The sequence below is a fragment of the Lontra canadensis genome, unplaced genomic scaffold (genome assembly GCF_010015895.1).
Source record: "Lontra canadensis isolate GAN:19392208 unplaced genomic scaffold, GSC_riverotter_1.0 scaffold32, whole genome shotgun sequence".
Taxonomy (NCBI): domain Eukaryota; kingdom Metazoa; phylum Chordata; class Mammalia; order Carnivora; family Mustelidae; genus Lontra; species Lontra canadensis.
The window spans coordinates 771280-798127 of NW_022631026.1; the positions used below are offsets into that span (position 1 = coordinate 771280).

The window sequence follows — 26848 nt, forward strand, 5'->3', positions numbered from 1 at the left end:
CCTCACCCGGGAATCCTGGGTGACATTGTGACTGTGCTCTACATGGTGACGTATCCCGGACAGATGTCCCACAGTTTGCCGTTACTGATGCGGGGGCTCGTGGTGTGTCTGAGTCTTGATTTGAGATCTCATGCACTTTGGGAGCAGCAGCAGCACTTTCAGGACCCCTGCCCTGTGTCGCCAGAGGCAAGGCCGGGGCGGGTGCCCTGGCAGTGTCCAGACGGGGTCTAGGCGGGCTTGTCCACAGGGCCGTGGGAGGGCTCGCTGTACTGGACAGACAGACGCTGCATCCCTGACCCTCTGGCTGCAGAGATGTGTGCCCACGTGGGTACCCACGGCCGTGCTGTGGAGGCCTGAGGAGAGGCCTGGTTGTGCCCAGGACCCACAGCCCCATGGGTGATCCCCTGTCCTCTCCTTCTGCTGCCTCCTCAGCCCTGGGGCCCCTTCTGCATCAGACGGGCACGGCCTGGGGTGCCCACACGTGGACATGCCCTGGGGAGTCGGGCCCCCACAGGTGGTGACGTGGCTGCTGTGGGGGTCCCTCTGGGAGATCAGGGCAAAGAGAGTGCTCTCACAGGACAGCAAAACTAGACAGGCCAAGTGTTCAGTGACACTCGAGGTATGCAGCAGGTGCTCAGCAAATGTTTCTTTGTCATGAGGTGACATCCTGGAGCCCCCTGTGCGCGGCTGCTCTCTCAGCCTGGGAGGCGTTCCCGGGGCGTCCACGGCGCCTGGGGGCTCCTGAAAAGCACAGACGTGATTTCAAGCTGGGGGACAGCTCCTGGCCTTGGGGTCGCTCGCCACATATGCATGGTGACGCATCGCAGGGGCGAGGGGCTCCTCAGGACCCCGGGTGGCGGGACCACGCTGGGCGGTTGGAAGCCTGAGGGGAAACGGCCGCCCAGGGAAGGGTCCGCTTGTCGCTGTTTTTGACTGAATCGAATGGAACCGAGTCTACAGTAGCCACGTTGCCCTACCAGCCTGCGCAGGAGCGCGGGCTCGCGTCGGCGTCCCACACTCCGCGGCAGGCTCTGTCTGGGCTGCGCAGCCGGCTCAGCGCCGCGAGGCCGCTCCGGTGTTTGGTGGTGGCCCCGGAGAACACGCGGCGACGCCCAGAGACTTCTTGGGTTGTCGCCAGCGGCAGAGCTGGTGCTGCCGCGTCCCGTGGGTAGAGCCTGGAGGCTGCCGGCCTCCCCCGAGTGTCGGAAGCACCGTGGGGGCAGCCCCGGAGGGGAGGATGAGCACGGAGAGTCCTCCATAACCCCGTGATCCCGTCCTCCTCGTGGGCCGTCCAAGGCCGTGTGCCCCAGCCCAGTGCTGCTGGGACCTGCTTGGACGGTGAGCACGGAAGCGCGGCCCGCGGGGGATCTCTGTGAGGGAGGCACCCGCCACGGGGGCTGCCCGTGTCCCTCGTCCAAACCACGCTAGCAGCCAGGGAGCGTCCCCTGCTCTGACTATGGGCACCGGGACACACGGGCGGCCACATGCTCCGCACCAGCCACGGATCCACTCGGTGCGCTTGGTGGGCAAACGCCGTCTGTCTGGTGGGCGGCCCGCGGCTCACACTGTCTGAGCGGCCTCCCCTCTCCCTGCCTCCCTCTCCCTGTCTCCGTCTCTCTCCCCCTCCTCTTCCTTTGTCTTCTGGGGGGGGGGGTGCGTCTGAAGCGCTGGGGCTCCTGGACTGTAGGGCAGCTCACTCCATGACTTCACGTCCGGCCGACAAGGAAGCAGCGTCGTGTGAGCAGATACCAGCGTCCGTATCTGCTGGTGCAGCCACTTTCCACCGTCGGACGGGTCCTCCCTCACCAGCGTCCTCGTCCCTGCCCCGGCCCTGGCTCTTGTCGCTGACAGAACAGGAGGAGAAGCCGGGGCACCTGGCCACAGGTCCTGACCCACTTCTGTGAAGACCTCGCGTCCAAAGCTGCTTCAGCGCACCTCTGACACGTCTGACGGGATCGCCGGGCTGCGTCTCCGACACCCCTTCTCCTCGGGAGCCCCAAGGCCTGCGAGGAGCCCCGTAACGCGCAGCTCTGTGTCTTCAGCTCTGCTCCTGGCTTGGAACGGCTGGACGGCCAGCGGCTCAGACTTCCCATTTGAGAGGCCAACGCCCGCCGGTGCCGGAACGCCCGCCCATCCGTGACTGTCCCAGGGACCTTATAACACGCCTGTGCTGGGTCTGTTTCCTGAGCTCTTCCGATCTGGAGAGGCCGCTGCTGCACGACCCGGGCAACGTTCTCGCAGGCGGACCCCAGGCCCGTCAGGAGAGTGCGCCGGCCGTCCCAGGAGGGACCCCGGGGCACGGCGCTGCTCTGCCGACGGAGCCTCCAGACCGTGCACAGCCGGGGCCAAACCAAGCGAGCACAGAAGGAGCAGGGGCGGGAGGGAATGGGCGCTCCGCTTACCTCCGGTGGGAGGCGTAGTTCCCGGTGATGTGCCCGGAGCCATCACAGCCTGGGGTGGGGCACCTGCAATTAAGAACACAGGACGGGCAGAATTTACTGGAAAGAAAGCAAGTGCGCTGGACAATTAAGTCTCTTCTTTATCCAGGAAAGCAAACTCCGGACGGCTTCACTGCCCTACTCGAAGGAGACAAACGGAGCCGGAAGCTCCCCGGCTGAGAGCAGGGACCTGTGCCCACTGACTGTGCCACGGGATGCCACCGGATGCCAACCTTGGCTACCTTCTTCCTTTCAAGCCCAATGGCACTTTCCAGAAGAATCATGGATTTCAGTACCTGCCTGGCTGGGACCCACCCCTCGGGAGATGGACCCTCGGCCAGCCGGGCTAACGGGTGCCCCGAGCCCCGTGAGGGCAGCCGCTGGGAGCCGAGCACTGGGGACTCAAAGCCTTTTCGGCTGGCGTGGCGGAGCCCAGGGCTGCTGGTCAGCCGGGGTGGCACCTGCACACACCCGCTGCAGCCCCGAGAGGCCCCGTCCCCTGGTTCCTAACGACCACACTGTGGTCGCCCGAGCGGGACAGCACATGCTTCAAACCGAGGCTCATCACCGCCGCCCCCACACCACTCCCGAGGGCGGCCGCCTCAGGAGCGGTCGGGGCTGCTGCAGACACATTTCCCTTCACGCTGGTTTGGTTTTCTCCCACTGAGAATGTGAAAATTAAGGGCAAAAATTAAGAAAAAGTTGTTTTTTCCCATCAAGTTTGCATATTTAACAAAAGAGAACAAATCACACACCCTGTCAGGGTGGAGGGGACTCAGTAAGCAACACTGCACCCGACAGTGGCACCTGGGTCGTGCCCCGTGCCCACCCCCCTACTCACGGAGCACCTGAGCTCCGGCAAGGACAAAACTCACGCATTTCCGGTAGTTCCTAAACATCTACTGCCCCTGAGGGATTTCGGTTTGTTTTCTGCTCAGAGAGTCAGGGCGGCAGCTGGACGCCGAGCCGGGCCCAGGAGCACGGGGTCCCCCTGTGCCCTGCACGTCCCCGGCACCACACGGAGGGGGGCTGGTGGTCCTGTGCCGACACCCATGCGTGTCAGTTTTGGGTATTTGGGCGCAGTCTACGTCCTCTTCGGTCCCAAGGAAGGGAGCGACACTAGCTCTAAGGGTGCCGACCGCGTGCCGGCCGCACCTTGCTGAAATTCAGCGATGGCTTTAGGGCCCCGCTGTGCGGGCGGAGAGCGGCAGCCTGGGCCACATGGCGCCTGTGTGCGTGCTTGGAGCGAGGGTTTTCTAAAACAGGCATTTGAGGCAGAACAACGGGGCTTTTAAAGTAGAATCTGTACCAAGAACAGAATCTGTACCAACAACCCAGAATCGGATTTTTGACCTGATGTTTGTTAAAGTAACAGCTGGTTACGTACAGTTAAAGTTTAGTCATGAGACTCTACTGCCGATCGCTAAGTAATTACTTTCTAAATACTAAGTGCAGTGACCTGGCTGGCCTCACTGGGTGATTTCCCGCCCGGCCCCTCGTACGGAGGGGGCCAGCCCCGGAGCGCGCGGAGGGGCGGTCTGAGAGCAATCAAAGTCATGCTGCGGCAGAGAAGCACATCTCATGCAAGTCTGTTCGGAAAACGTATCAGGAAACAGAAAGGTTTCCTACTTGCCGACAATATGCACTTGGCCTTGCCTTTTGCTTTTAAAAAAATCCTCAAACTCTTCCTATTTTAAGCACTCGGTGCAAATTTATTTAAAATTTATTCATTTTAACATGAGTAGAAATTTTTCAATATGCCTTTTTTTGGTGAGGGCTGTAGGAGGTTGACATACTCTGTTCAGATTTGAAGTGAGGCATTATAACCAAACTAATGCAAATGAAAATCAGATTTGACTAATTATAAAAAAAGAGGGAGAGATGTTCAGAGTAGGTTTTGTGTGTTTCAGCCATTTACAAAGGCATCATCTGGTTAAAAAAAAAAAAGAGGTGTTGAAAATGTCCTCTATCACCGGGAAAACAACAAAATATCAATTTGGCCCATTTCAGAGCTTCCACTGTGTTGGGAGAGAAAAACCCTTTCCAGAAAGAGTTCTCGCTTCCTTAAAAGGTTTGTTCTTCTTGTCAAGGGCTCCAGTCACAGAGATGGGGTGCGGTCCCAGGCTGGGGGACCCGCGTCTGCTCCTCCCTGGCCACACCCCTGCACAGCTCACGGGGGGGGCCTGCCCTAAGCTCCTTCCGGGGGAGGCTCCCCAGCCTTCACCCCCTTTGTCTGCTCACGCTCCGCACCCCTGCAGCCCAGGACCTGGGCTTGTCACGGGGGCTCGGGAGGCCTGCTTGGAGGGGCCGCTGCCCTTCCTTGCCGCCTTCCCCTGACACAGCGGCCCTGGGTTTTGTCAGGGCTGGCGACGCAGCTCTTTCACCCATAGGTGGAGCTTCCGGACCACACAAGGCAGCCGGACGGTTCCTTCTATCAGCTCTACGCAGTCATTTTTCTGTTGCTGTTCAAGACTTTGAAGCTTTTTTAAACTCTAAGATTTACATACAGATTTCCTGGGTTTAAGAAATCTCAACCCTCAAAAATACGATTTTCTGAAATTGGTGAATGAAGGAGTGACAACAAAAGGGGTCTCTAGCTCTCAGACAGAGCCAGCCCCAGGACTTTGACAATGGGGCGGTGTAGAATCGATTTACTAGAGTTCGATTTGCATCTACCCATCTAAGAGCACATCTTTTCCATGAAGGGAGGCCCATGTGGGCGATCCAAATCCCCTGTGGGTAAAATCAGACAGTACCATGTGCCACACAGCTTGGGTTTCAGAACGGCAGAAGAGATTGCCTGGGTTTCCATGGAAACTCCCCATGAGGCAGGCGCAGGTTCTCTGCACTGAAGTCCTCGGCAGCCGCGGGGAAGCACACCAGACCCTCACCACCCTCCCGGCTTCCTGCCGGTTACCAGGGACAATAGCACCAAGTCTATTTTAAGTTCCCATGGTTAGAGATGCAAAGTTCTGTGACATGAAACACTTGCCTCAAATATCACTTCTCTTCCCCTCCAAAGGTGCTTTTTTGGTGGAAATACTCTGAGACACATGATGAACAAGTAACCTTAGAGCTAGACTCATCGCCTCACAGATGTATTTAAGGCTAAAAACATTTGTGCCTTGTCCGTGATCTTGCACTTGCCTTGGGAGAAAAGAATTTGGAGGAGTGCACGTTATCACCTGACTGGAAAAATGTGTCTTAAAAAGACATTCAAGAATGGTGCTGGGAGAATCATGAAAAAATGTTTTAAACAGTGTTTTAAGTTCTGCAGAATCCAAGCAAAATCTGAAAAAAAAAAAAATCAGGACCATTCACAAACTTCTGGATTTCTGATTTCACGGAACTAGCCCTTCTCAAGTAGGAGTGAGCTGGGTTTGTGTTGCTTTTGCAGATCTAAGTCATCAAAGAGACCTGTGGGCCCGAGCCTCCCAGAACGCCCTGTATGCTCATGACTCCTCTGAACTATTCCCAGCCACGGAAACATTCCGCTAGGATGTCCAGAGGAACTGTCACTGATCACACCCACATGGAGGTCAGGAGACATATCCCCTAATGTCAAAACATAACTTAATGTCTGTACATGAAAATATGTAATCATGAAAACCATACGATTCTGCATTGGGGCACATCTCAAGAATGTGACAGCAGACCACCGTGCTTCTTGCTTGTCCCTGATTTGTTCCTCAGCAAGACATACAGCCTACTACCGTGCTGTTTTCCCCCATTTACAGAACTCCCATCCCGAGACAGGGTGGGCCAAATGGAAATCATCAAACCCACTGACTGAAGTTGTGTCATCGATTAATTAGTGATAAGAATATCTTTAAAGTGCTTCCTCCATGTGCTATCATGCCACCGCACCCTCTTTTGAAAATAAATACGAGGATTTGATCGTTATATTAAGAAAGACCTCAAAACAGGACATTTTCTCCCAGCTGAATGTGTCCACGCCGACATGCATGTCACTGCACGTCGGGAGCTGAGACCCATCAACTGCATTGCATCGTCCCGTTAGCGATAGTCCTGTCCTCACCTCAGAAGAAGTCCAAGGCAGGTTCCACACACACAAGCATTTGTACTCGGGGACTCTGAGGTGTCCTTGCTGGGTACCAGAAGGCTAAGCCCCAGTCTCCTTTGGGTCAGCCTCTCTCCGTCCACCTGCTGGGGAGTGACCTTTCCCGAAGACCGAGAGGCGGTCCTCCCTGAGCGTGGCAGCCCGGAGCTCGTGGCATTCGCGTCTGGCCCAGTCTGAGCTGGCAGGCCCGCTGGGGGAGACTGAGCTCAGCTCCCCCAAAATCAACGTACAGGAAAAAACATCTGGAGGCATCTCACGATCTCTTATCTTGATAAGGGTCAGTTACTTATTTTTAAAACTCTTACAGATAGAGGCTGAAAGCACTGTGGGTGTTTGGAACTGACTCTCTCTCGGGGTTGCCGAGCTACCTCGTTAAACTGCCCTGGAAGGTTGAGCTGCAGACATGCCCTGATTTGAGCAGAGCAGCTAAAAATATACAGAACAGGACTCACTGAGGATCCGGAATGACTACACCAAGTGTCAGAGGGACATACACCCGTTCTCAGAATTTCACGGGCAGCCCTTACAGCCTCTCTTGCTCATTTCTCCCATGGCAACTCTATCAAGGGGACTTAGTAAGAAAGAAACAAAATATATTAAAAAAAAATAGATAAAAAATTATCACCCTCAATTTTAAAAGAAATCATGAAAATGTTAAAATTAGGAATTGTCTCTAGTAGTAAAATGTATTTCTAAACTGGAACGTTTCCGGACACATATATAAGTCTTTGCTTCATTTATATAAAAAGTTGAATTCAAAAAATACTTTTTTTTTTGCCTTAAGAGATATGGTCGTGAAAATACATTTTTATTTTGATTTTTTGTCATATAAATGGGAAATAATAAATTCAGAGGAGTGCAAAAGAAAGATATTTCTAATGGAAAAATAACACATACTGATTCTCATGCCATTCCTCTGCAATTTTCTCCCCAAATGGAAAGAAACCAGGTCACTTAAAAGCCATGTGCATTACTTCTGCACAATTTCTTGGATATATTACCTGAAACTCAAGGAAAGATAAAATTTTACATTTGCTTCTTAACTTGTAAGACATTCAATAATTTTCTCTCTTTTTTTGGAAATTCAATATTAAGTATGAGTCTCCTGAGCCTTCTGCAGCTGGACACGAAGACCCCCTTGTGGGTATAAGGTATTTTCCCAGGGTCCCCTGGGAAAAAACGGCTGGTGACGCAGCCGAGCCGTGGACCCTCTGAGCCAGGGCGCGAAGCCCAGTCCAGCTTCAAGTCCATCCCTGGGAGCACCACCTGCAGGGCCACCAGTGGCCACCAGGGGGCCGGCTGGGGCCCCACCCCGCGGGGGTCCTGAGCGCCCACCCCTCTGGGAAGCAGTTTGGATTTGCTTCTTGCTTTTGTCCCCGACACCTAGAGCTTCTCCTGTCCTCCCTTTCTCCTCAGGTGTCAGGTGATAGGCTTCCCTGTGGGACGTGTGGGACACTCTGGGTTTATGAAAACCTACGCATTTCCAAGTGGACTGGGGACACGATGACATTAGGAGAATTTAGGTGGAAGACTTGCTGTCTGATGGATGTCACAGGGAAGCAAAAACACCTTTTCTTTTGGTTCCCTGCACTTTTCTTTTTAAATTACACTCAAACCCATAAATGAAAAAGAGTTTTAAAGGTACTCTTAACGTGAATAAAAAACCCTCAGTTTGATGATTCGGATCACGTTTCTGGGCGGGTTGGGCCTCAGGGCACTGAGAAAGCGAAGCGTGATCCTGTGGCTAATGCTCCGAGTTCTGGTTCCCGGGACCCTGGGCGGACAGAGCGTCCAGGACCCGTGTGCTGTGGGGGCAGGTGGACGTCAGGGTGGCTCGGGCCGGGCATCAGGGCCCAGCGGTCCAGCGACCGCGCCCCCAGAGCTCACGTGGCACTCTGCGCAGCCCGCGGGGGCGGCTCCCTCACCCACCACCCACCGACGGACAGGATCTTTCTAGCAGGCCCGCCGCCTGGCTCAGAGGCTCACACGCCTGCCGTCAGCCTCGGGTCATCTGCCCCCTCATGCGTGCTGTGTGCCTCCCCCGTGCCCTTCCCCGACTTGGGCCCCGGGTTCCCCTGGGAGGGCAGCAGGGCCGGGCGCGGGGCCCCATGCAGAGCTGCGGCGAGGTCCGGGCGGCTCCCGGCCGGTGTTCTGCAGGCGGGCGGGGGGGCCGCCGCGGCCGCTCCGCTGTTCATGCCTCATGCAACGTCTGCTCGCTTCCAAACATGCAGCCCGCAGCCTGCAGCTGCGAGTCCTTGGTCATGCTGCCTCCTGGTCCGCGGAGGGGAGCCCCACGGGGCCCTCGCCGCCACACGCACGGCTGCCGCTGCGGGGCCCCAGCTACATCCAGGAGTAGGCTCCTGTCCGGCGCGGCCGAACGTACCTAGCACATCCTGGCGTCCCATTCACTTAACGGGATGTGTCCATGGGACCTGCTGCCGGAGCACATGCACGTCCAGCAGCAGAGTGGAGCGGCTAAACAAGAGACTGGGGCAGCCGGAGCCAGAATTGGAATTGGACTCGGAGGACCCATGCAAAAAAAAACACACAAGAGGTGACTGGTGTGGCTGAGCGAAGGCAACAGAAACCAGCATTCTACCGTCCTGTCGTGCGCGGCATTCACGCGCACCGCGCCCTGGGGAGGTGGGGGGCGCCCCGCCCCGGCATGCAGAGACCCCGCGCGGGGCCCTCGAGGAGGCACTCACCTTTGCCGATCACCCCGAGCCCTCCGGCAGCCCGAGCCCTTGGTGTGCAGGGAGTGCGGGGCTGTCAGGGCCTGTGCGCTGTGGCAGGGTGCTTGGTGGCCCCAGGGAGGGGCCAGATGCACAAGAACGTGCACCCCGACCGTGCCCATGGGGTTTTCCTAAGGGTGGGAGGGCCTGGGTGACCGTGTCCCATGGGTCATGCCCATTGCTGAGGGTCCCCGATCGGGGCGGCACGGGGATGGGGGAGGGGTTCCCTGTAGATGCTGCTGGCTTGGCCATGCCAATTTTCTCAGCATCATGAACCCAGTGGACTGCACGTGAGACAGATGGGCGACCTAGCATGACCACGAAGACCTTCTCCCTGCGAAGCTACAGCTACCTGCCGCGTGCACGCCCCAGCCCGCAGCCCGCTCTGAAGGGCACACTGGCCAGTGAGGGGCGGCGGCGAGCCTAAGCCAGCCTGGACATGCCCCTGCCCGTCTGAGTCCCCGAGGCCAGAGTGGCCGCTGGGCCAGACATGGACTTTTGTGGGAGCGTGCCGTGTCGTCCACGCAGCCGATGGCTCAGGCTGCAACTCTGGGGGACATCAGGTCCCCTTCTCTGTCCACAGACTGTTTGAAACGCTTAGAAGTTAAGCGGTGGTTGTTCATGTGCTTTAGAAGCAGCTCGGTCTCCAGGTCCAGTTCATGGACCTGCGTGAGCCCTGGGAGACGCGCGTCTTCGGGACAGAGGGAGGGAGAGGCCCGGGGGCCAAGCGGCCGCCCTTTCAGCCGAGACCCTGTCCCCGCTGCTAAGCTTCTTCCTGTTCCTGCTTCTCCTGTTTTCCCTCCATTTGTCGTGTTTGTGGGTCTTTCCTACTTTGAATCTCTCTTTTGTCTCAGAGAAAGCGTTTTCAGTTCTAGTCAGGAGAGGCGAGACGACCATGTCATGTCACGTCCCGTCACATCCCGTGTGACTGCGGGCTCTCTGTCGTCTGTCCCTCACTGTAACCTCCCTCCCTGCCCCCAGGCCCTGCCTCCTGCCCCATCCTCCATGTGCACGCTACGTTTTAGCCTATTTTTTGCTCCGTCATCTTTCACTTAGAAAAAAAAAAATGGAGTTCTAGCCTTCCAGTGGGCTTTGCCTTTCCTCCTTGTTTTTTTGTCACATTTATAAGTGATTCCAGAGATTGTTAGTTTAACAAAAGTTTTTAGAAATAGATTAATCAATTTTTTTTTTTTTTTTTTTTTTTTTTACAGGCAAACAGAGCCAAACAGGTGGAGTCACTGTTTAAATCCATACAAGAGCCCCCAGGTCGCGATGAGAACCAGCCTGTCTTGCGTCCCGGGGCAGCCGCACTTGGCTGGACGTGTCAGGTCCCCTTGTCAGCAGCAGCTGCTGTCCTGCCCACTGCCGGGGACGGCCCTCCCGCCGGGCTCCCTGGTGCGTGCAGACGGAGCCCCCTCGTTCATCTGCTCGCGATCTTTAGGGATTGATCTGCAAGGACCCCTTGCGTCTCATCGGAGGGGCCAGCGAAGGGGACGGCAGGAAAGGGGAACGGCGTTGCTCCAGGCTTCCGCACCAAGGATGCAGCCAGAGCGGCTTCTAAGAACCACACTGCGCCCTGACCGTGGGGTTTCCCTCTGATCACGAGGGGCCGACCAGAGAGCCTCGGGACCCAGGGCCCACACCCCGCAGCTGCGAGACGTGACCCCGGGAGCTGGTTCTGGAAGCTGTAGAGCACGTACGCTCCACTGAGGGCAAGAGGAGAACCAGCAAATGCTCAAGACGGGGACGCCAAGTCCAGAAGGAGGGAGCACGGCAGGCGGGGCGGGCACACGGCCGGGAGGAGCCGACGAGCGGCGCAGGCGTCCACAAAGGACCCTGTAGCTCCTGGAGGTGCCGGGGGCCCGGAGGGGGCACAGACATGCGGCGCCTGTGAGCCGGCAGCCGGCCGCCCGCGGCCCGTGGTGGAGAGTCCGCAGTGACAGAGCCTGCCCTTGGCCCAACCCTAACCTCTTAGAGAACAAACCAGAGACCGTTTCCACCGGAGACTCCCGCTCCTTGTGGGAAGCCTTCACTGAAGATCAGGAACCCGAGAGGAGTGACGTGGGTCTGCGGAGGGGACACGTCGGAGCAGAGGACGCCTGCCCCGCCCAAGCCCGGCGCCTCCGGGAAGACCAGGCGTCTCCCATCCGCGCCTCCTTGAAAGAACAGGTTAGAGACGAGCGGAGAGCGAGAGAGATGTGCCCGAAGCAGGATGAGAAGCGAACTGTGATGGAACACACGGACGCGGAAGAGGGGAGGGAGGGACACGTGGCTGCCCCAAATGCCGGCGCTCGGGGGCCAGACCCCCTCCACGATGGGACGCGGGCTTCAGCAAAGCACTGCCTGCCACGAGCCGGTCCTGCTTGTGCCCTGACTCCCGCAGGGACAGGAAGCGTGAATCCCTAGCACATTCCACAGTGACCAAGGACAAGAGGACCGCGGCCATGTCACTGGAGAAAAACGCTAATAAAGCATTGCGAGATTTTAGCTTGGAAAAGAGAAGACGGCAGGAGCCAAAGTTGCGACATTCATGATGGGGAAGGAGGAGGGACATGTGCCCCAAATGTCCCTAAGGGCCCAGGACCACTTTCAGAAAGAGCTTTCTTCCCACGCACCTTCCTGGAGGGTCCCACCCGACCCTGCACTCAAGAGCAAGTCCGGGACCACTGGAAGTGTGGGTCACTAGGGTCGGCTGCACTGGCACCTGCAAATGACCACCCCAAAGGCCTCCCAGGACTGAGGGTCTAGGCTCTGTCCACAGCCTGAGGCGGCCCAAGCCAGCAGCCGGTGTTCCTCTGTTGGGGGGACCTGCCATCTCGCCCTCTCTGCAGGCCCCACATCTCTGCAAGTGAGGGGACATGCTCGCAGCAGGGATGGAGGCCCAGGGCCACCTGGAAAGCCCTGCCTCAGGGTCCCCATGTCCTCACACCAGCCTTCCTCCCCTACGAGGGGTCTCCTCTCTCAGTAGGCACGGCCAGCCCTCCCTAACCTCGCTGGAGCTAAGTACCACGCCTAAGTGAGTGCGCCTGCCCGTCCTCCCAGAACCTTCCTCTCCTGCGTGCTGTGGCCCAGCCTGACCGGGAACCCATGGCTCGGAGTCCCGGGCGCCTTCCCGGGTTACGTGTCACTCACTCATCTGAACGCAGGCTCTGGTTGAGGGGGGTGTGGGCGGGGCCTGAGCGGTGACACAGCTGTGTCCGGTGCCACATACGGATGTGGGGACGTACAGTCTCGTCCTTTCTGCCTGGATGGAGGTTGTGCTCTTTGGTTTTCTGATTGGCAAACGAGGCCTCGAGGACCACGGAGCTGGTGCAGGTGCAGAACCCTTCTTGTTCTCAGCAGGATGTCTGTAGCTAGGGTCACACCAGAGCCTTGTCCCAGGGTGTGGGGGCTCTGCTGGCCCCAGGGTGCCGCCCCCAGCTGCTCTGAGGGAAGGCCGGCCCGAGGACACTGTGGGGCTGTCAGTGGGCTGAGCGGCAGGGTGTAGGGAGAAGGCTGGGTGCCGAGGGGGACTTGCCCAGAAGGGGAGGCGTGCACAGCCCCGCCCTCGCAGGAAGTGGGATGTGGGGACAGAGGGTTCCGGGCAGCCATAAGGTGGGCTCAGGGCCCGGTGAGCTGGTCGACGCTTGCCTGGGGCACGTGCCTGACCTCTCCTGGTCTCAAACCCCATAGTATAGGACAGGCCTGCCCCCCGGCACTCAGCTCCTCATTAGGAATATAAGTGAAAGCCCATAAATTCGAGCTTTAAGAGGTGCGAGGTCACAGAGATCCCACTGCTGACCTCTTCCGCATCTCGTGGGGGAATGGGTGATCACCCTGCCCCCGTGTAAAGCCCAGGGCAGAGTGTGTGCCCTGCCATCCACAGTGCGGGCGGCTGAGGACAGCCCCTCCTACGGCATGTGACTCCCCGAGGCCCCGGGCCTCAGCAACGTCCAGTAACAGCCAGTAATCGCTTTGGGCCCCACAGGTTGCCATTCACACGTGACCTTTCCACGGGCATCCAGGGAGCTGGGTTCTGCCCCATCAGCCCAGGTCACAGACAAAACGGGCTCGGGGACCCTCGTTGGAGCCCAGAGCAGGAAGCGGCAAAGGGACTGGGTTCCCGCCCTCAGTGGACGCCAGGATTGAACTGTGGTCAGTGGCGGTATCTGAGGGGACAGGTGCAGTGGGGAAGGTAGTGCTTGTGGGAAGGGCAGCCCGGGGCCCCTGTGGGGACTGGTGGGGAGGCTTTTCTATAGAAGGGGACCCCTTCAAGTGGGGAGGGGGAAGGCGAAAAGCCAGGGCCAGAGGACAGTGCGCAGGCCTCGGGCAGAATGAGGCGGCGGGTTCAAAGGCGAGGGAGGGGAGGGACCGCTCACAGCAGGCTCCCGGCGAGAGTGGAGCAAGGAGGGTCCTCACCTGTCCCAGGCGCAGACGCTGGAAGGGGAGGGGACTCCCGAGCAGACAGGGCTCTGGTAGGAAGGCGCGCCCTGCACAGACCCTGGAGGCCACACATGGAAGCCCTCCCCCAGCTGGCAGGCCCTGACCCGGCGCACGGAGATCGGGCTCTGAAACCCACACGGTGGGGTCTCCGTCGCCGGAGGCCGTCGGTCACAGCAGGCCTTGCTGACTCCCAGCCACCTTGTCGGGACGCGCAGTCGGGGGTCCTGCAGGCGAACTCACGGGCCGTGCACACGTTCGGCTCCTGTCTGTGCGGCTCCGTGGGTCCCGCGCTCCGCACTGGGAGCAGACGCGCCCGCGCCACGTGCTCCTGGCAGATCGCGCTGTGGGTCTGCGGACGCCGCATCCACCACGTTTCCAAAAGCGATTTCCGGTCTGAGTTTTAAGAAAGTCCTTTGAAAATATGGTCGTTCCAGAGTGAATTTTCCTGGAAACTTGACTAGCCTAACACCAGAGAGGTGTTTCTCAGGAAAAGAATCCCGTTGGAAAATGACTTTTGTGACGGAAGCTACAAAGAGGAACAGGAAAGACCTTCTGGGAAAGGAAGGAAGGGAAACGAGGAAGAAAGAAAACCGGGAAACTTTTAAAATTGGGAATCTCTGAGGGGTCAAGGGGCTGGCCGTCCTTTCAATGTTCCTGTCTCATCGGCTGCTGTGCAGGAGGGTTTCCAGGGGCCCATCCTTGGGCCCAGAGCACAGGACAGGTGTCACCGCCCCGGGGTGGGGGGGGTCTTCCAAGGCCCCCGCAGGGCAGGGAGGACGTTCTGCACCTCCCACCGCCCCACCACACACGGAGCCCTGCCTGCGGGAGGGGCTTGGGATGAGCGAGTTGCCATGGCAACCCCTGGTCCCTTGCTGCAGGTTCCACAGTGCGCAGGGAGATCCGAGCCGCGGGGCACAGGGGCGGGGGAGGGGAGGCGAGGCTCCCGACGGTCTCGCCCCCTGGATGGCAGCACACGACCGGAGCCGGAGCCATCTGCTCAGAGCCTCGATGGCCCATGGCTCCTGAGGCCTTGAGAGTCTGCCCTGCCACCACGATGCCCCCGTGTCTACCTGGGGAGGCCGAGTCCCGTCGATGCAAACGCTCAGCTGGCGTTTCAGTGTCCTAACACGGCGGTCAGAGTCACAGACTGCTGGCCCTTTGGTGCGTGCGACCGATGACAGAGCAGAAACCTCGCAGTGTGTGTGAACGGTCGCGCGTGGGCCCTCGTGGGGCGGCCCCACCCATGTCATCCTGAAGACAGGGTCCAGGGACGATGGCGTGGTCTGTTGGCAAAGGTAGCACGTGGGCATCACAAGCATGGGCGCCCGCATCCAGCCCTCTCCCTAGCTCATGGTGCTGCTTCCGCACATCCTCCGTGTGGGGCCGTGTGTGCACACATGTGTGTGCACCATTGGTGTATATGTGACAGGCGGGACCATGTGCCCGGGACCCACAGGCTCCAAGAGGAGCGTGACTCTCAGGGACAAGGGGAATGCATTCAGTCCCACAGGCGAGGGGCCGTGAGTGACCGCCCGTACTTGGCACTGTCCCTCTGTCTCCGGTCTGATCACATCTGTCCGCGTGAGGCCCTAGGCACAGCGTCAGGCCCTTACACACCCGCTCCTCTAACGCCGTCTTCCCCTAAGATAGAGAAGACGGATGTTATTTTCCCAGTTGTAGAGAGGAAAGGATCAGGCGCCCTAAACAGCCAAGTGACTAGTCCAAGCTAACTAGGTTGAGGCTACGTAGTCCGGCTAACTGGTCCGGCTAACTAGTTCGGGCTAACGAGTCCCGGCTGCCCAGCTTGTATGTGGCCAAAGCAGGATGTGGACCAATCTCTGGGAACGTGGAGACTGAGTTCGCCTCATCCCACCACAAGGATTTTCACTTATTTTATCAGGAAAGTAGCCGCTGACCAATAGTTCTTTGAATTTAAAGAACGTCAAAAGTAAATAAACTTCATGTTTTGGTTGTAAAATCGGCTGCTGGAAGGGCCGACAAGCCTTCGCGTCACAGTTGCTCGGGCTGAGGGGTCGGACCCGAGGGCTCGCGTTCTCACGGGGGATGCCCGTCCTCGCTGGGCTCGTGAGGATTTACTCTCCGAGGTCGTTCACTGACCTCCTTTCCGGGCCCAGAGCCCACCAGCGACTTTTCCAGAAAGAACCCCAGGGGTCATGAGGCTCTTCGTCATGTCCCGCCAGTGGTGGGGGCACTTTCGCGCTGGCCCGTGGGGACGGTCCTCCCTGCTGTCCATGGGCTCAGAGTGGTCTGACAGCCCTGCCAGAGAGACACGGCCCAGCGGGGTCTGCGGACCCTCCGGAGCCGGCGCTGTGCTCCGGGTGGGGCGGGCAGAGGGGCGGAGGCGCTGTGTGCGGGCGCTGGTGGGGTAGCCCCGCGCCTTGCCTCGCTCTCCAGCTGTCTTTGGACCAAAGCACACCCCTTGGAGAACACGGACGCATGTTCTTTTCTCCTGGGCCCGGGCACCGGCAGAAACTGCCCGTGCGAGCCGAGGGAGCTCCTGGTGCTCCTGTTCCTGGCGGGGGTGGCGAGAGCCTCTGTGCGTCAGCCCGGGGGGCGCATTGCTTCTCCTCTAGTCAGAAGGCGGGGCTGGGGGCTCGCCCGTGTGCGCAGCGTCTCGGAGGCCGGAACCCAAGCGCAGTCCTCACGTTCGGAAGTTACAGACCCCTCGGGCTCCCGCGGGAACAGCTCCTGGCCTGTGGAGACCCATTCCCTCCAGCGGTCCCGGGTTTGGGCGGTCGGTGCCGGTCCGCTGGCCTCGCTGCTCCTGTCGCCCTGCCCCTGCTCCCGCTGTTTGCTGCTGGAGGGACACTCAGAGCACTGAAGACATCCCACGGTCTCTGCAGAGGGACCGTGCAAAGGTGGGACGGTGGGACGTGGGTGTCAGAGGAAACCAGAGGGGCAGGGGCCACTGCGGACAGGACGGTCTCCACCAGCAGCCGGCCCGGCTCCCGGAAGCGGCCATCCTTCCCTGGTGAGTAAGTACGGCCCACCAGAAAGCCGTGATTCCGATGAGCTGAGAATCAGACGACTTTGGTGTTTAGACCGGGTCCTCCTCTGTGCTTACCCTCCAGCCCGGAGGCCGCCCGCGGACAGCGACCTGGAAATCCGTGTGTGTGCACGTGAGAGCGACTGGAGGGGCCGACGCCAGGCCCCGGTGCACTGGCTTCTAGCTCGGCCCACAGTGAAGTTGCGCTCTGGGCTCTGGAAAGTCTCTCCGTGCCGGTCCCTGGTGTCCCGCCTGTGGAACGAGGGTCCTAAGTGCCCAGCTCTGCCACCACCCGCCCCCCACCGCTGGCTCCACCCCAAAGAAGTCCTGTGAGGCCCGCATCCTACTGGGGCTTTTTCCAAATAAGAAAGCTGAAGTTCACAAGTTCACAAGTGACTCCTAGGAGCCGCGCAGCAAGGACGGGGGAGGGTCTGAAACGACACCCCTGACTCACGTCCACGTCCCTGCTCCGCGTCGCGGCTGCTCAGGCACAGCACTGCCTGGCCCGAGGGAGCGCCGGTCTCGGCCTGGACCAGGAAATGTCTGCTGGACGCGGGCTTTGCGTCCCGAGACCTGAGCATGGACAAAGGGCCCACATGGGAGGCTCCTCTCACGCACCCGGAAGCCTTAGCTTCCGAGACTGTCATTCCCACGATCGGAGGCTACCGTCATGGCCTCCCTGAAGGGGACGTGAAGGTCATGGCTGACACACAGCAATCCGGAAGAACCAAAATGGCTTTTGTGTGAGACGTAGTATTTGTAGAAAGGACAGCACCGCATGCTGTGACCATAACCTGGGGTTATAAGCTGGGGTGACGTGGGCTCAGCCTCGTGCCACTGTAACTCGCAGGAAAGTTGAAGTTCAATCTGGGGTCAACGGGCACCCATGACTTCAGGGGTCTGACCTGGATCTGGGAATGCGGGCAAGGGAGAGGCGCCTTTCACGTCTGCTCCCCTACTCTGACCCACAACGGTGTGCCCTGAATACAAAATGCCTGTTTCCGTTATGTTCTCGTCCTAAAGCACGTGTCATCCAAAAAAGGCAAGAGAACTGAAGCAGGAATTCAAGATAGTTTGAAAAGTAAAGAAACGTCAGAGACTAGGACGATCAAAACATGCCAGCTGGGAAAATGGAAGGTGGGGAGGCGAGGGTGGGAGTCGGAGATGGGGACGAGCCGCTGGGAGTCTGACGGGCTGACGGACACGTTCAGTGGGTGATCGTAAGGCTGATTTGCAAGTCTGAGATAAGTATTTTAAAACTGTACCATATTAGACAAGAGAGAGAAAAGACATATTAGGAAGGTAGAATCTTTTTATCTTTGAAATATTTGATCTTGGTTTTTGGAGTTTCTAACATGAGAAGTTTTCTTTCATTCATGCGTTGCGGGATTTGGGTCAGACTTGAGCTGCTGATGGCGTCTCTCTGCTCCGGGCCTCCCTCCCCCGTCAGCCTCTTTCCTGCGGAGGAGCCTGGGCGGACCCTCCAGGCTGCCTCGCCGGTTCCCGCCACCGTCTCGCCTCACACCCCGTTCTTCGGTTTACAGACGCGTAGATGTGCGCGCGGCGCACACACACTCATTAACCTTCGTCCGACTTCCAGGTGGGGCCAGCGCCGCCCGCCTTGTAGAAGGAACAGCAGAAGTGAGTCGCTCGCAAGGTCGCCCGGCGGTGGGCGGCCGAGCCGGGCCGGGTCCGAGCCCGGAGGCCTGGAGGCGGGCGCTGCGGCGCTCTCTGCTCCCGAGGCGGCGGAGGGGACCCACGCTCTGATGCTTACTGTCACCTGCCGCACGTGTTTCAAAGACCCAGACCTTCAAGCACCGCCAGGGGCGCGGGCGTCTCTGTTAGTGCGACTGAAACACCCGGACTAAACCCAAGCTGTGACTTTCTAAAGAAAACAAACAGCTCCCACATGCTTGCAATGAAACAAATTTAAATTATTTCTACTTAGCCCCAAAACTCACACCATTTGAGGTCCCCGGACAGGCATTTTCAATGGCAGAAAACGTTGTCATGGCACGAAAAGGGGGACACGCAGAAAAAGCTCAGGGAGAGGTTACAGCGCGGCCTCGCTGCGGGTCACCCTGACGGGAAGGAAGCGACCCAGAAACGCCCGTCTCCCTCGGAAGGGCCAGCGTGAATCACGGGGACGGAAATGTTCGACGAAGGGCACTCAGGATGCGCTCGATGTGGGGTGCGTGGCAGGTGCCGGCGTGGGGTGGGACGGACCTGCCCCCCTCCCGGGTCGCCCAGCCCACCGCCCAGCGGGTTTCGGGGGGCCCTGACCACACACACAGAGGCCTTGCTAAGTCAGGAATTTTGAACAAGCAAACACAGAAAATCCAGCAAATAGAATTACACACTTCCTTGGGCGTTGTGGCATTTTGGAGAGGAATGTAGACGCGAAGCTCTTTGGCCCCAAACGCCCTGACGAAAAAGCACGAGGCCGTCTGCTCTCTTCTGTCCTGGTCCGGCTCAGGCGTGGGAGTGCGACGACCGCGATGGGGGGACCGCTGGATGTGCTCTCGGGACGAGGAGCAGTGGAGAGGGAAGGGGGGCCGGCCACTCAGGAAGCCAGATGCACCCCAGAGCCCCGAGGGCGAGAGGCCACGCACTGAATAACCAGCAGACGCCGCGTCTCCTTTCCCGAACAGCCCAGGTCTTAAAAGAAGTAAAATTCACTTTTTGCTCCGGAAGAGGTCCCACTGTGCTCGAGCGGCTCTGCGGGAACGTGAGTGGGAAGATGGCAGGTGTCGCTCCCCATCAGCTCCGGGGTCCTCGGCTGGAAGGTGGGGCCAAGGAGGCCCGTGTTCCCGCTGCTGTGTGCTCGGTCATCACACGGCCCTGGTTTGGGCGGCGGGGCCTGTCGGGCAGCAGGACGGCGCTGGAGCTGCTCCTTCTGCACGTGCCACCACGTTTGCTCCACTCGGAGGCCTGGCGGCATCGATGTCACGTGCCCAGAGCCGCCGACAGCCGGGGCCACTCACTGAGGCTGTGGACGCCAGCCGCTCTGCCCTATGCAAGGGGACGTCCGAAAGCCCATCCTCGCGTCCTTCCCCGCCCAGGGTGGTAGAGTTTCCAAACTCACTCATTGCCAGTGAGCTCACCCGATCCCCTCTCTACACAAGGGGAGAGGAGCTCAGAGAAGGCCACCCGCTGCCCCCGCTGGTCATCGCCAACCCCACTCGACACCCCTTCCCACTCAGGGGCTCCTTTCACGGTTGCGCTGTACAAGCAAATGGTTCTGACGCATTCATTAAGTCATTCACTCAATGGCTTGCCTCCCCAGTGACGTGCAAATGCCCTGTGGAAGCTGTGACCTGGATCACCCTCTCAAGGAGCTTCCTCGCGCTGACGGAGGCGACCAAACCCCCACGGCACGAGGAAGGGCAGGGGTGCTGCGGAAGAAGCCAGCACGTCACGGGATCGTGGGTGTGAGGTGTTGTGCCCAGGGGGTCCGGAAGCTCTGTGCTGACCGCATTCCGTGGCTGGGCTTCCATGGAAAAAGGTCAAGGAAGGTCATCCCAAGGGAATGCACCTGCGCCACAAGGGTCATGTATTTTTGTACCATAAACTGTGCATATATTTTAAAATGGTTTTTAGGAATTGAGAAATCTGCTGTTAAGATGTCTGAAGCCTCAGGGTGTGTGTCTGGGATTGGGGCCTCTCCTTCCCGTGGAAGGTAAGACTAAGGTGCTTCTGCCCCAGACAGGCACAGCCCGCAAAATGCCCCGGCCTCCCTGCGTGTCCGGCAGCGCTGGCAGCAATCACGGGGAGCCGGACGCCCCTCCTTGTGGCAGGGGTGGGAAGGACCCGCCCCAAAGCCAGAGCATGACCAGAAACGCTCTTTACGGAGAGGCGCTCGTTTTCGCTCTTGACCTCCTCCACGCGCGTCCAGGGACTCCTTCCTGAGAGCGGACGCTGCCCTCGCCGCCGTGCCCCGCCTCTTCCCATCACCGGAACCCGCCTCCGTCCCCGCGAGCGCGTTCTCGACTCGCACGGCAGGGGACAGCTGTGACTTCTGAGACAGCACTCGAAGCGAACGCACCTCCCGGCGAGGTTTGCGGGGCTACACGGCCGGCAACATGACACGGCGCCAGCCGTCCTGCCGTCCGTCTGCGCCCACGCCTGGAGCTCATCTAGCCTTGAGACTTGAAAGGCCCCCTCTGTGGAAGGCCTCGGCCCCACGTCCGCAGGGCCCCAGGGACATGCCACTCTTCACACCCCATGTGAGCACCCGCTCGGCCCCTCAGACACTCTCCCCACTTGGCGCGCCCCAGGCCCCCTCGGAATCCCCCCCACAGCTCGTTTTAGGAGAGGCAGCTGCTGGGCACTTGGGGCGGGCGGGTCTCACGCCTGCGCCCCTGCCCTCAGTCCGTGTCCTCATCCTCCTGTAAAGAAACTGCTCTTCTGCAGACAGAGCAGGCAGAACCTGGCTGCTTCTCATCCCCCACCGTGTGCCCCTGATGGGCTGTTTGTTGCCTTACCTCCGCCCCAGCCCGGTGAGACCTCTCGCCCGCCCACCCCTTGGGAACTGGAGGGACTGGAAGCTCGTGTCAGCTGCCACCACCAAGGTGCCAGGAGACCCTCCTACTCAGAGTGGGACGCAGAGCCTGCCAGGCCCCATGAGCCCTTGTGGGGTCGGCCCCTGCTGCTGCTCTGATCTCCGCTCCAGAACTTTCCTCCGGCTGCTCTTACACGGACCTCCCTGCTGTCCGGGGTGACATCCCACGGCCGTGCTCCTGCTGTTTCCCCAGAACCCAGCGCCAGAGGAGGACAGGGGCTCGCTTGGCTGGCCATGTGCCAGAGACTACGGCCACGGCCCCACACCTCAGGGTTCACGTGCAGATCACAGCCAACACCACGGGACCTTTGTCTGTTGTCCTTTTTAACCGTTACACAAGCATCCTTACACTGTCATTTCTATGAAACAAAGTCCACGTTGTGGACCACACCACCCCTTTACGCAGCCCCTTCCCAGCTCTGACCCACGCGGGACGACCCCAACTCTGCCACGCGGCCGCCCTGGCTCCAGCTCCGGGAAAGAGCACCCCAGTGGGCTGTGCCCGCCTCCACCGTCTGGGATCCCAGGGCCGGGGCGTTGTTGTCACTCTGCGTTGAACGGGGGCTACAGAACTCCCCCACGAAGGGCCATGCGGTTATGTGCACCCAGCCCTCATGTTAAACAAAAAATCAGGCCTCAAGATCACAGGGAGATTGGGATTGGTAAGAGCAGTAGAGATGGACAGTGATATTTCTTTTCCATTTCGGGGGCTTATATTCGAAATTCCTTGTCTTGTTCATTTCTGTCCCGTCTTAGATAAGAGGATACACGTGTTCCAGGGGATTTCACAGCTCCCGCACATTTTCATCTGGAGAGAATGAAAGTGAGTTACAAATACTGCCAGTGTGTGACCGCGGACAGAGAAGGTCAAGAACACGCCCCCGGGGAGGGAGAAAAGCCGTTGACGCACGCACACGGGGACCCTGAGCAGGAGGGACGCGCATCCAGGGCACGTGGCCCCGGCCCTCGAGCGTGAAAGCAGAGACGGAAGGCGGGCTCTCTGTTGGCCCCGAGAATGAAGACTTGCGGGAACGAGTCCCTCTCTGCGTCCTGGATCGTGGACAGAGACGTACAGATGCCCGCGGTCATCGGGACAGGGAGGGGCCGCAGGGCAGCTCCGTGCGGCAAGCTTCGCTCTGCTGATGGACGCACACACGAGCTGGAGAGAGAAATTTTGAGATACTAACGGCAAGCAGGCTTCTGACAACCTTAAAGCCCCAAGTATTAATTAGGCGTATGCTAATTATGAGCCGGCTTACTTGGTCACGAGAGGAGGAGGCCTGAGGGTCTCTCTTCGAGAGCACCTGCCTAATCACACTTGCATTTCTGTCCAAGTTTGAAAGTAATGAAGATGCATATATTTTTAAAATAACACAACAGACTTTCCAGCGGCCTCTAATGGACGTTTCTCTAATGGTCCCAAACAGTGGGATCATGCGGAACGCAGGTGCCCTCTTCTGAAGCTGGTCACCCAGTGAGGTCTGCGTCGTGCCGCGTTCTCATCGGTCTCCACGTGGCATTAGATCCAAAGAGACCAGGATGTGAAGGTAAAAGATCTCCCCGCTCGTCTGTGGCTTAATCATAAAACAAGAACGTTGAGTAGCCGGATGCTGAAAAAATCAGAAGCTTTTCAGTTGCAGGAATAAAATATCCCTATTTATTGGAATGTGGTGAGAGGAGAGGTGAGGATCGATGCGGACGGAGTCACCGTGTGGCACGGCCCAGTCAGACGTCCGCTTGATGCCTGTGACCATCCGCGCTAGATGTGACGAGGGGGACAGCATGGGCAGTCCACTTCCCCGGCCACAGAGGCGCACGTGGACAGTGGACGGTGTGGGTCTACGACACGCTAGTCCTTTGCCCTGGAGAGGTCTGTGGGACAGCCCCGGCACACACTTTCATAAAGCCAAATTACCTTTTCATTTTGATGTTAGAAACCATTTGCACTGCATGTTTTTTTCCTTAAAAAAACAAACCGGGTGAGACCGAGGTCTCTCACGTTTCCACGCTGTCACGGTGCTCACGGACTGTCTCTGAAAGCAGATGTCACATCTCTGTTTCTCCGTTGCCCGTAGAGAAAACCATTTGGCCCCCGTAGAACCGGAGACTTCCAACACAGAAACCACAAAATGGAATTCCCTCGTGCCAGGGACTGGCTCTCTCTGTAAGGCCACAGCTGAAGAACACAAGAGCCAAGGTGTGAAACTGTCCCTCCTGGGGCCGGTTTGGAGTGAAGACCCACACCAGAGTGCTCATGCGCTGTTCTGCCTCCCGGTCCTGCCTCGTCATCCCGTCAGCCCCTCAAAGCCTGCCTTTCCCAGCGAGCAAGAAACCAAAGCGAGTGGTTCTCCCTCCGGAAATGCCAGGAAAAAAAAATGCCCTCCAAAATCCTTGTCAATAATTTCCCAAAGGGAACATCTACTTTATTTCCAATTTTATTCATTTTGCTCCAGGGAACAATAAATTAATGAAGTGTTTACTGGAATAAAAGCTCAAATTTACAATTTAAGGCCAACATAACCTAGTCTTTCTCAGCAAGAGGTTTTCCTCACAGAAGCTGCTTCTCGTCCAGCTTGGGTCTGTGTCCAGCAGCAATGCGGGGTCCCGCGAGGTTAAAGGGATCCTTGCTCAGGATCACCCCAGGGGGGCCAGGGAAGAGACGAAACTGGGACTAAATTCCCAATAATGGTGAGAGGCCACATTTAACTAGATACGACGTGTGAAGATGACTCAGACGCCCCAGTGCGCTTCACGGAAGGAAACGTGTCCAGCTTTGACCCCCGGCCTCACACCACAACCTAGACAACAACAAGATACGTACAGACACGACATACGTGCGTGACTACGTTAATAACATAGTGCACACATATGTATGTGCATCGATATTTACAGAAACGTTTCGACGGCAATATTAAGGATAGGAAGGAAGCTTTCCTTTGTTCATATGCACCAGATACGCTGGGTGTTTTATAAAGAGACGTGACCGGTCCAGAGGTAAAGACATACGTTTGTTCAAAGGCTGATTCTTGGACGGTTTGTATTTTATCTTTGATTAGATGACAAATTACTCTTTGTTCAGAAATAGGTGGTATCGCTCAGTGCTTTCTGATGCCTGAGGAAACGGTTCATCATCTCAAGACTGGGAATGGAATGCTAAGAAAAAATTCCTGGGAAAACGTCCTCCTCATGGCCTTAAAATCCTCCCCAGGTTTGTCACAATGAGACACATAAAGCCCTCCAAGCCTGTTCTGATGACCTCACACGTTGTGGTCCACCTCGTAGGACGGACACGGGGGTCCACGGCCAAGGCCTTGCGGCTGGGGGCGCGGCAGAGCAGGCCGGACGGAGGCAGGCGAGATGCGTGTGCCGGCCCACACGGTCTCGCTACGAGGGACGCTGCTCTCCCAGGGCAGGCCTTGCTGTCTGCCGTTCCTCCTCTCACCCGAGCTGGCCCTCTGCCCCATGCTCGCTCGGTCCAAGTCTGTGGCCACGGGGCCCTCCCTGCTGGTCCCCCTCGGGGCCGGCTCCAGGCGCCCTCCCCCCTCCTCTACCCAGCACCCGTGACTCCTCGTGCTCCCCTCCCACCCAGGTGCTCTGGATGGAGCTTTTTTTTCTCTTTTTGTTCTGTCTTAAAAGACCGACTGTGAGATCCTTGGGGGCAGACACGATTACAGGGTTTTCAACGAATGACCTAATGGAACAGCCCTGCTCACGGTTTCCCTGAAAACGTCAGTTTGTGCGTCACCTGGAAGCTCAGGGACTGTGCACGTCGCCCCCTTGGATTGGCCGTGGGACATGAGACACAGGCACAGAGGTGTGCGCGGGGCAGCCTCAGCGTGCACACTCAACACGCACACACTCATGCATGTATACACACTTACACTCAGGTACACACAGTCATACACACATGCACAGCGTGCACACCCACCCACACAGCACACACCCACCCACACATGCACATACACACACACTCGTAAGTGCAAACACATTCATATACTCACACTCATGCATGTACACAAACATACACACATACATGTACACACACTAACACACCCATACACACCCATACACACACGCACATTCACATACACACATAGCGCACACACACCCATAAATACACACTCATACACTACAACACACTCATACACGTGTGCACACTCACATGCATGCACACACACCCACACATGCATACACATCCACGCACTCACATGCACACACATGCACACCCACAAACACACACACCCTCATATACGGACACACAACTCAACACTCACACACTCCTGCACACTCACACATGTATACACACCCATACACGTATACACACGCACACACAAGCACACGTGTGCACGCACAAACACGCACATGCGTACATGTATACGCACGCACACGTGTGCACGCACACACTCCGTCAGGACACACCAGCCAGAGCGCAGCACACGAGTCCAACGGGCCGCGGACCGGCTCCCGGTGACCCACGCCCCTCGCCGGTGACGACCCCGCGGCCTAGGGGGCTGGAAGGCGCTCCCCTCCGACCACACCCCACGCTACTGCATTTTGCACAGAGAACTCAGGAGAAGCAGAGTGTCTCGATGACTGACCCTCAGCCGACATCTGCTGCCTTCCTTTGTGACCCAAGCCTGACTGCTGACACCAAACTTCTCTGTCACCCGCTCCCTCACTTGAAACACACGGAGCACAAACGGACGAAGAAGAGAAGACCCAGACCGCGGGTCGCACAGCCACCCGGGGCCGCGGGTCCCACACATGGCTGCGCCCAGACCGCGGGTCGCACACACGGCCGCACGCAGACCGCGGGTCACATGGTGCTAGAGGACCCCGTGGGGACTTCTGGAAAGTACAGCTCACATTATAAAGTGAAGGAGACACTGAAAGTTATTTTTGGTTTTGGTTTTGGCTGATTTGTGTGGCTATACTGAGGTGAAGCTCGTAAAATGTAACCCCAAGTCCAAACACTTGGGACTCTTACTTAATAATGTGGGTGTGATGCTGGCCACCAGGGGAAGGGGCTCATTCCAGGGACGGAGCTGGAGCTGCTGCCAGCCGAGGACGCGGGTCAGCGAGGGCCCCCCTCCCACCGTGTTCGTGGTGGTGGTGTCAGGGCTGCAGACACAGAGGAAGAGTGGCTTTTCCAGTGACCCTTCCCCATCCTCGAGAGTCTCCGTGAGGTGGGACTGAGGGGCACAGGCTTCTTGGCCTGGAATTTGTGTGTTCATGCCTGTGTGTCCACCAGTGTGCTCACCCACGCGCATGTCCATCGGTGTAGGTGCTCACCCGTGTGCACCCACATCCGCATGTCCATCCGTGTTCACCCGTGTGCATGTCGTCCACGTGTCCACCCGTGTTCACCCGTGTGCATGTCATCCGTGTGTGTTGTGTCCTTGCGTGTTGGCTGGAGTCACCCCCAAACACTCTTATCTCAGAAGCTCAGCTGTACTGTGCCTCCCTATAGTTCATATATTTCACTTATTTTAAATCAGTCCTACTTTGTACGATAAAATAAAAAATCTTTGTGCGACAAAATACTTCTTAGGCTATTTTACAAACACGCTGGGGCGCAGACCTCGTAACCCTTCTATGGCGGAGGTA

The 26848-nt window shown here is 58.1% G+C and overlaps 1 protein-coding gene across 8 annotated transcripts in view; it reads right to left on the bottom strand.

The window, feature by feature from the left end:
- MYT1L (myelin transcription factor 1 like) overlaps positions 1-26848 on the bottom strand; it is a 172509-nt gene that overhangs the window by 22957 nt on the left and 122704 nt on the right. For all 8 annotated transcript variants that reach the window (XM_032866755.1, XM_032866760.1, XM_032866761.1 and 5 more), the window contains one exon: positions 2403-2465. In XM_032866755.1, the coding sequence (XP_032722646.1) occupies positions 2403-2465 (63 nt within the window). The remainder of the gene's footprint in view (positions 1-2402; positions 2466-26848) is intronic.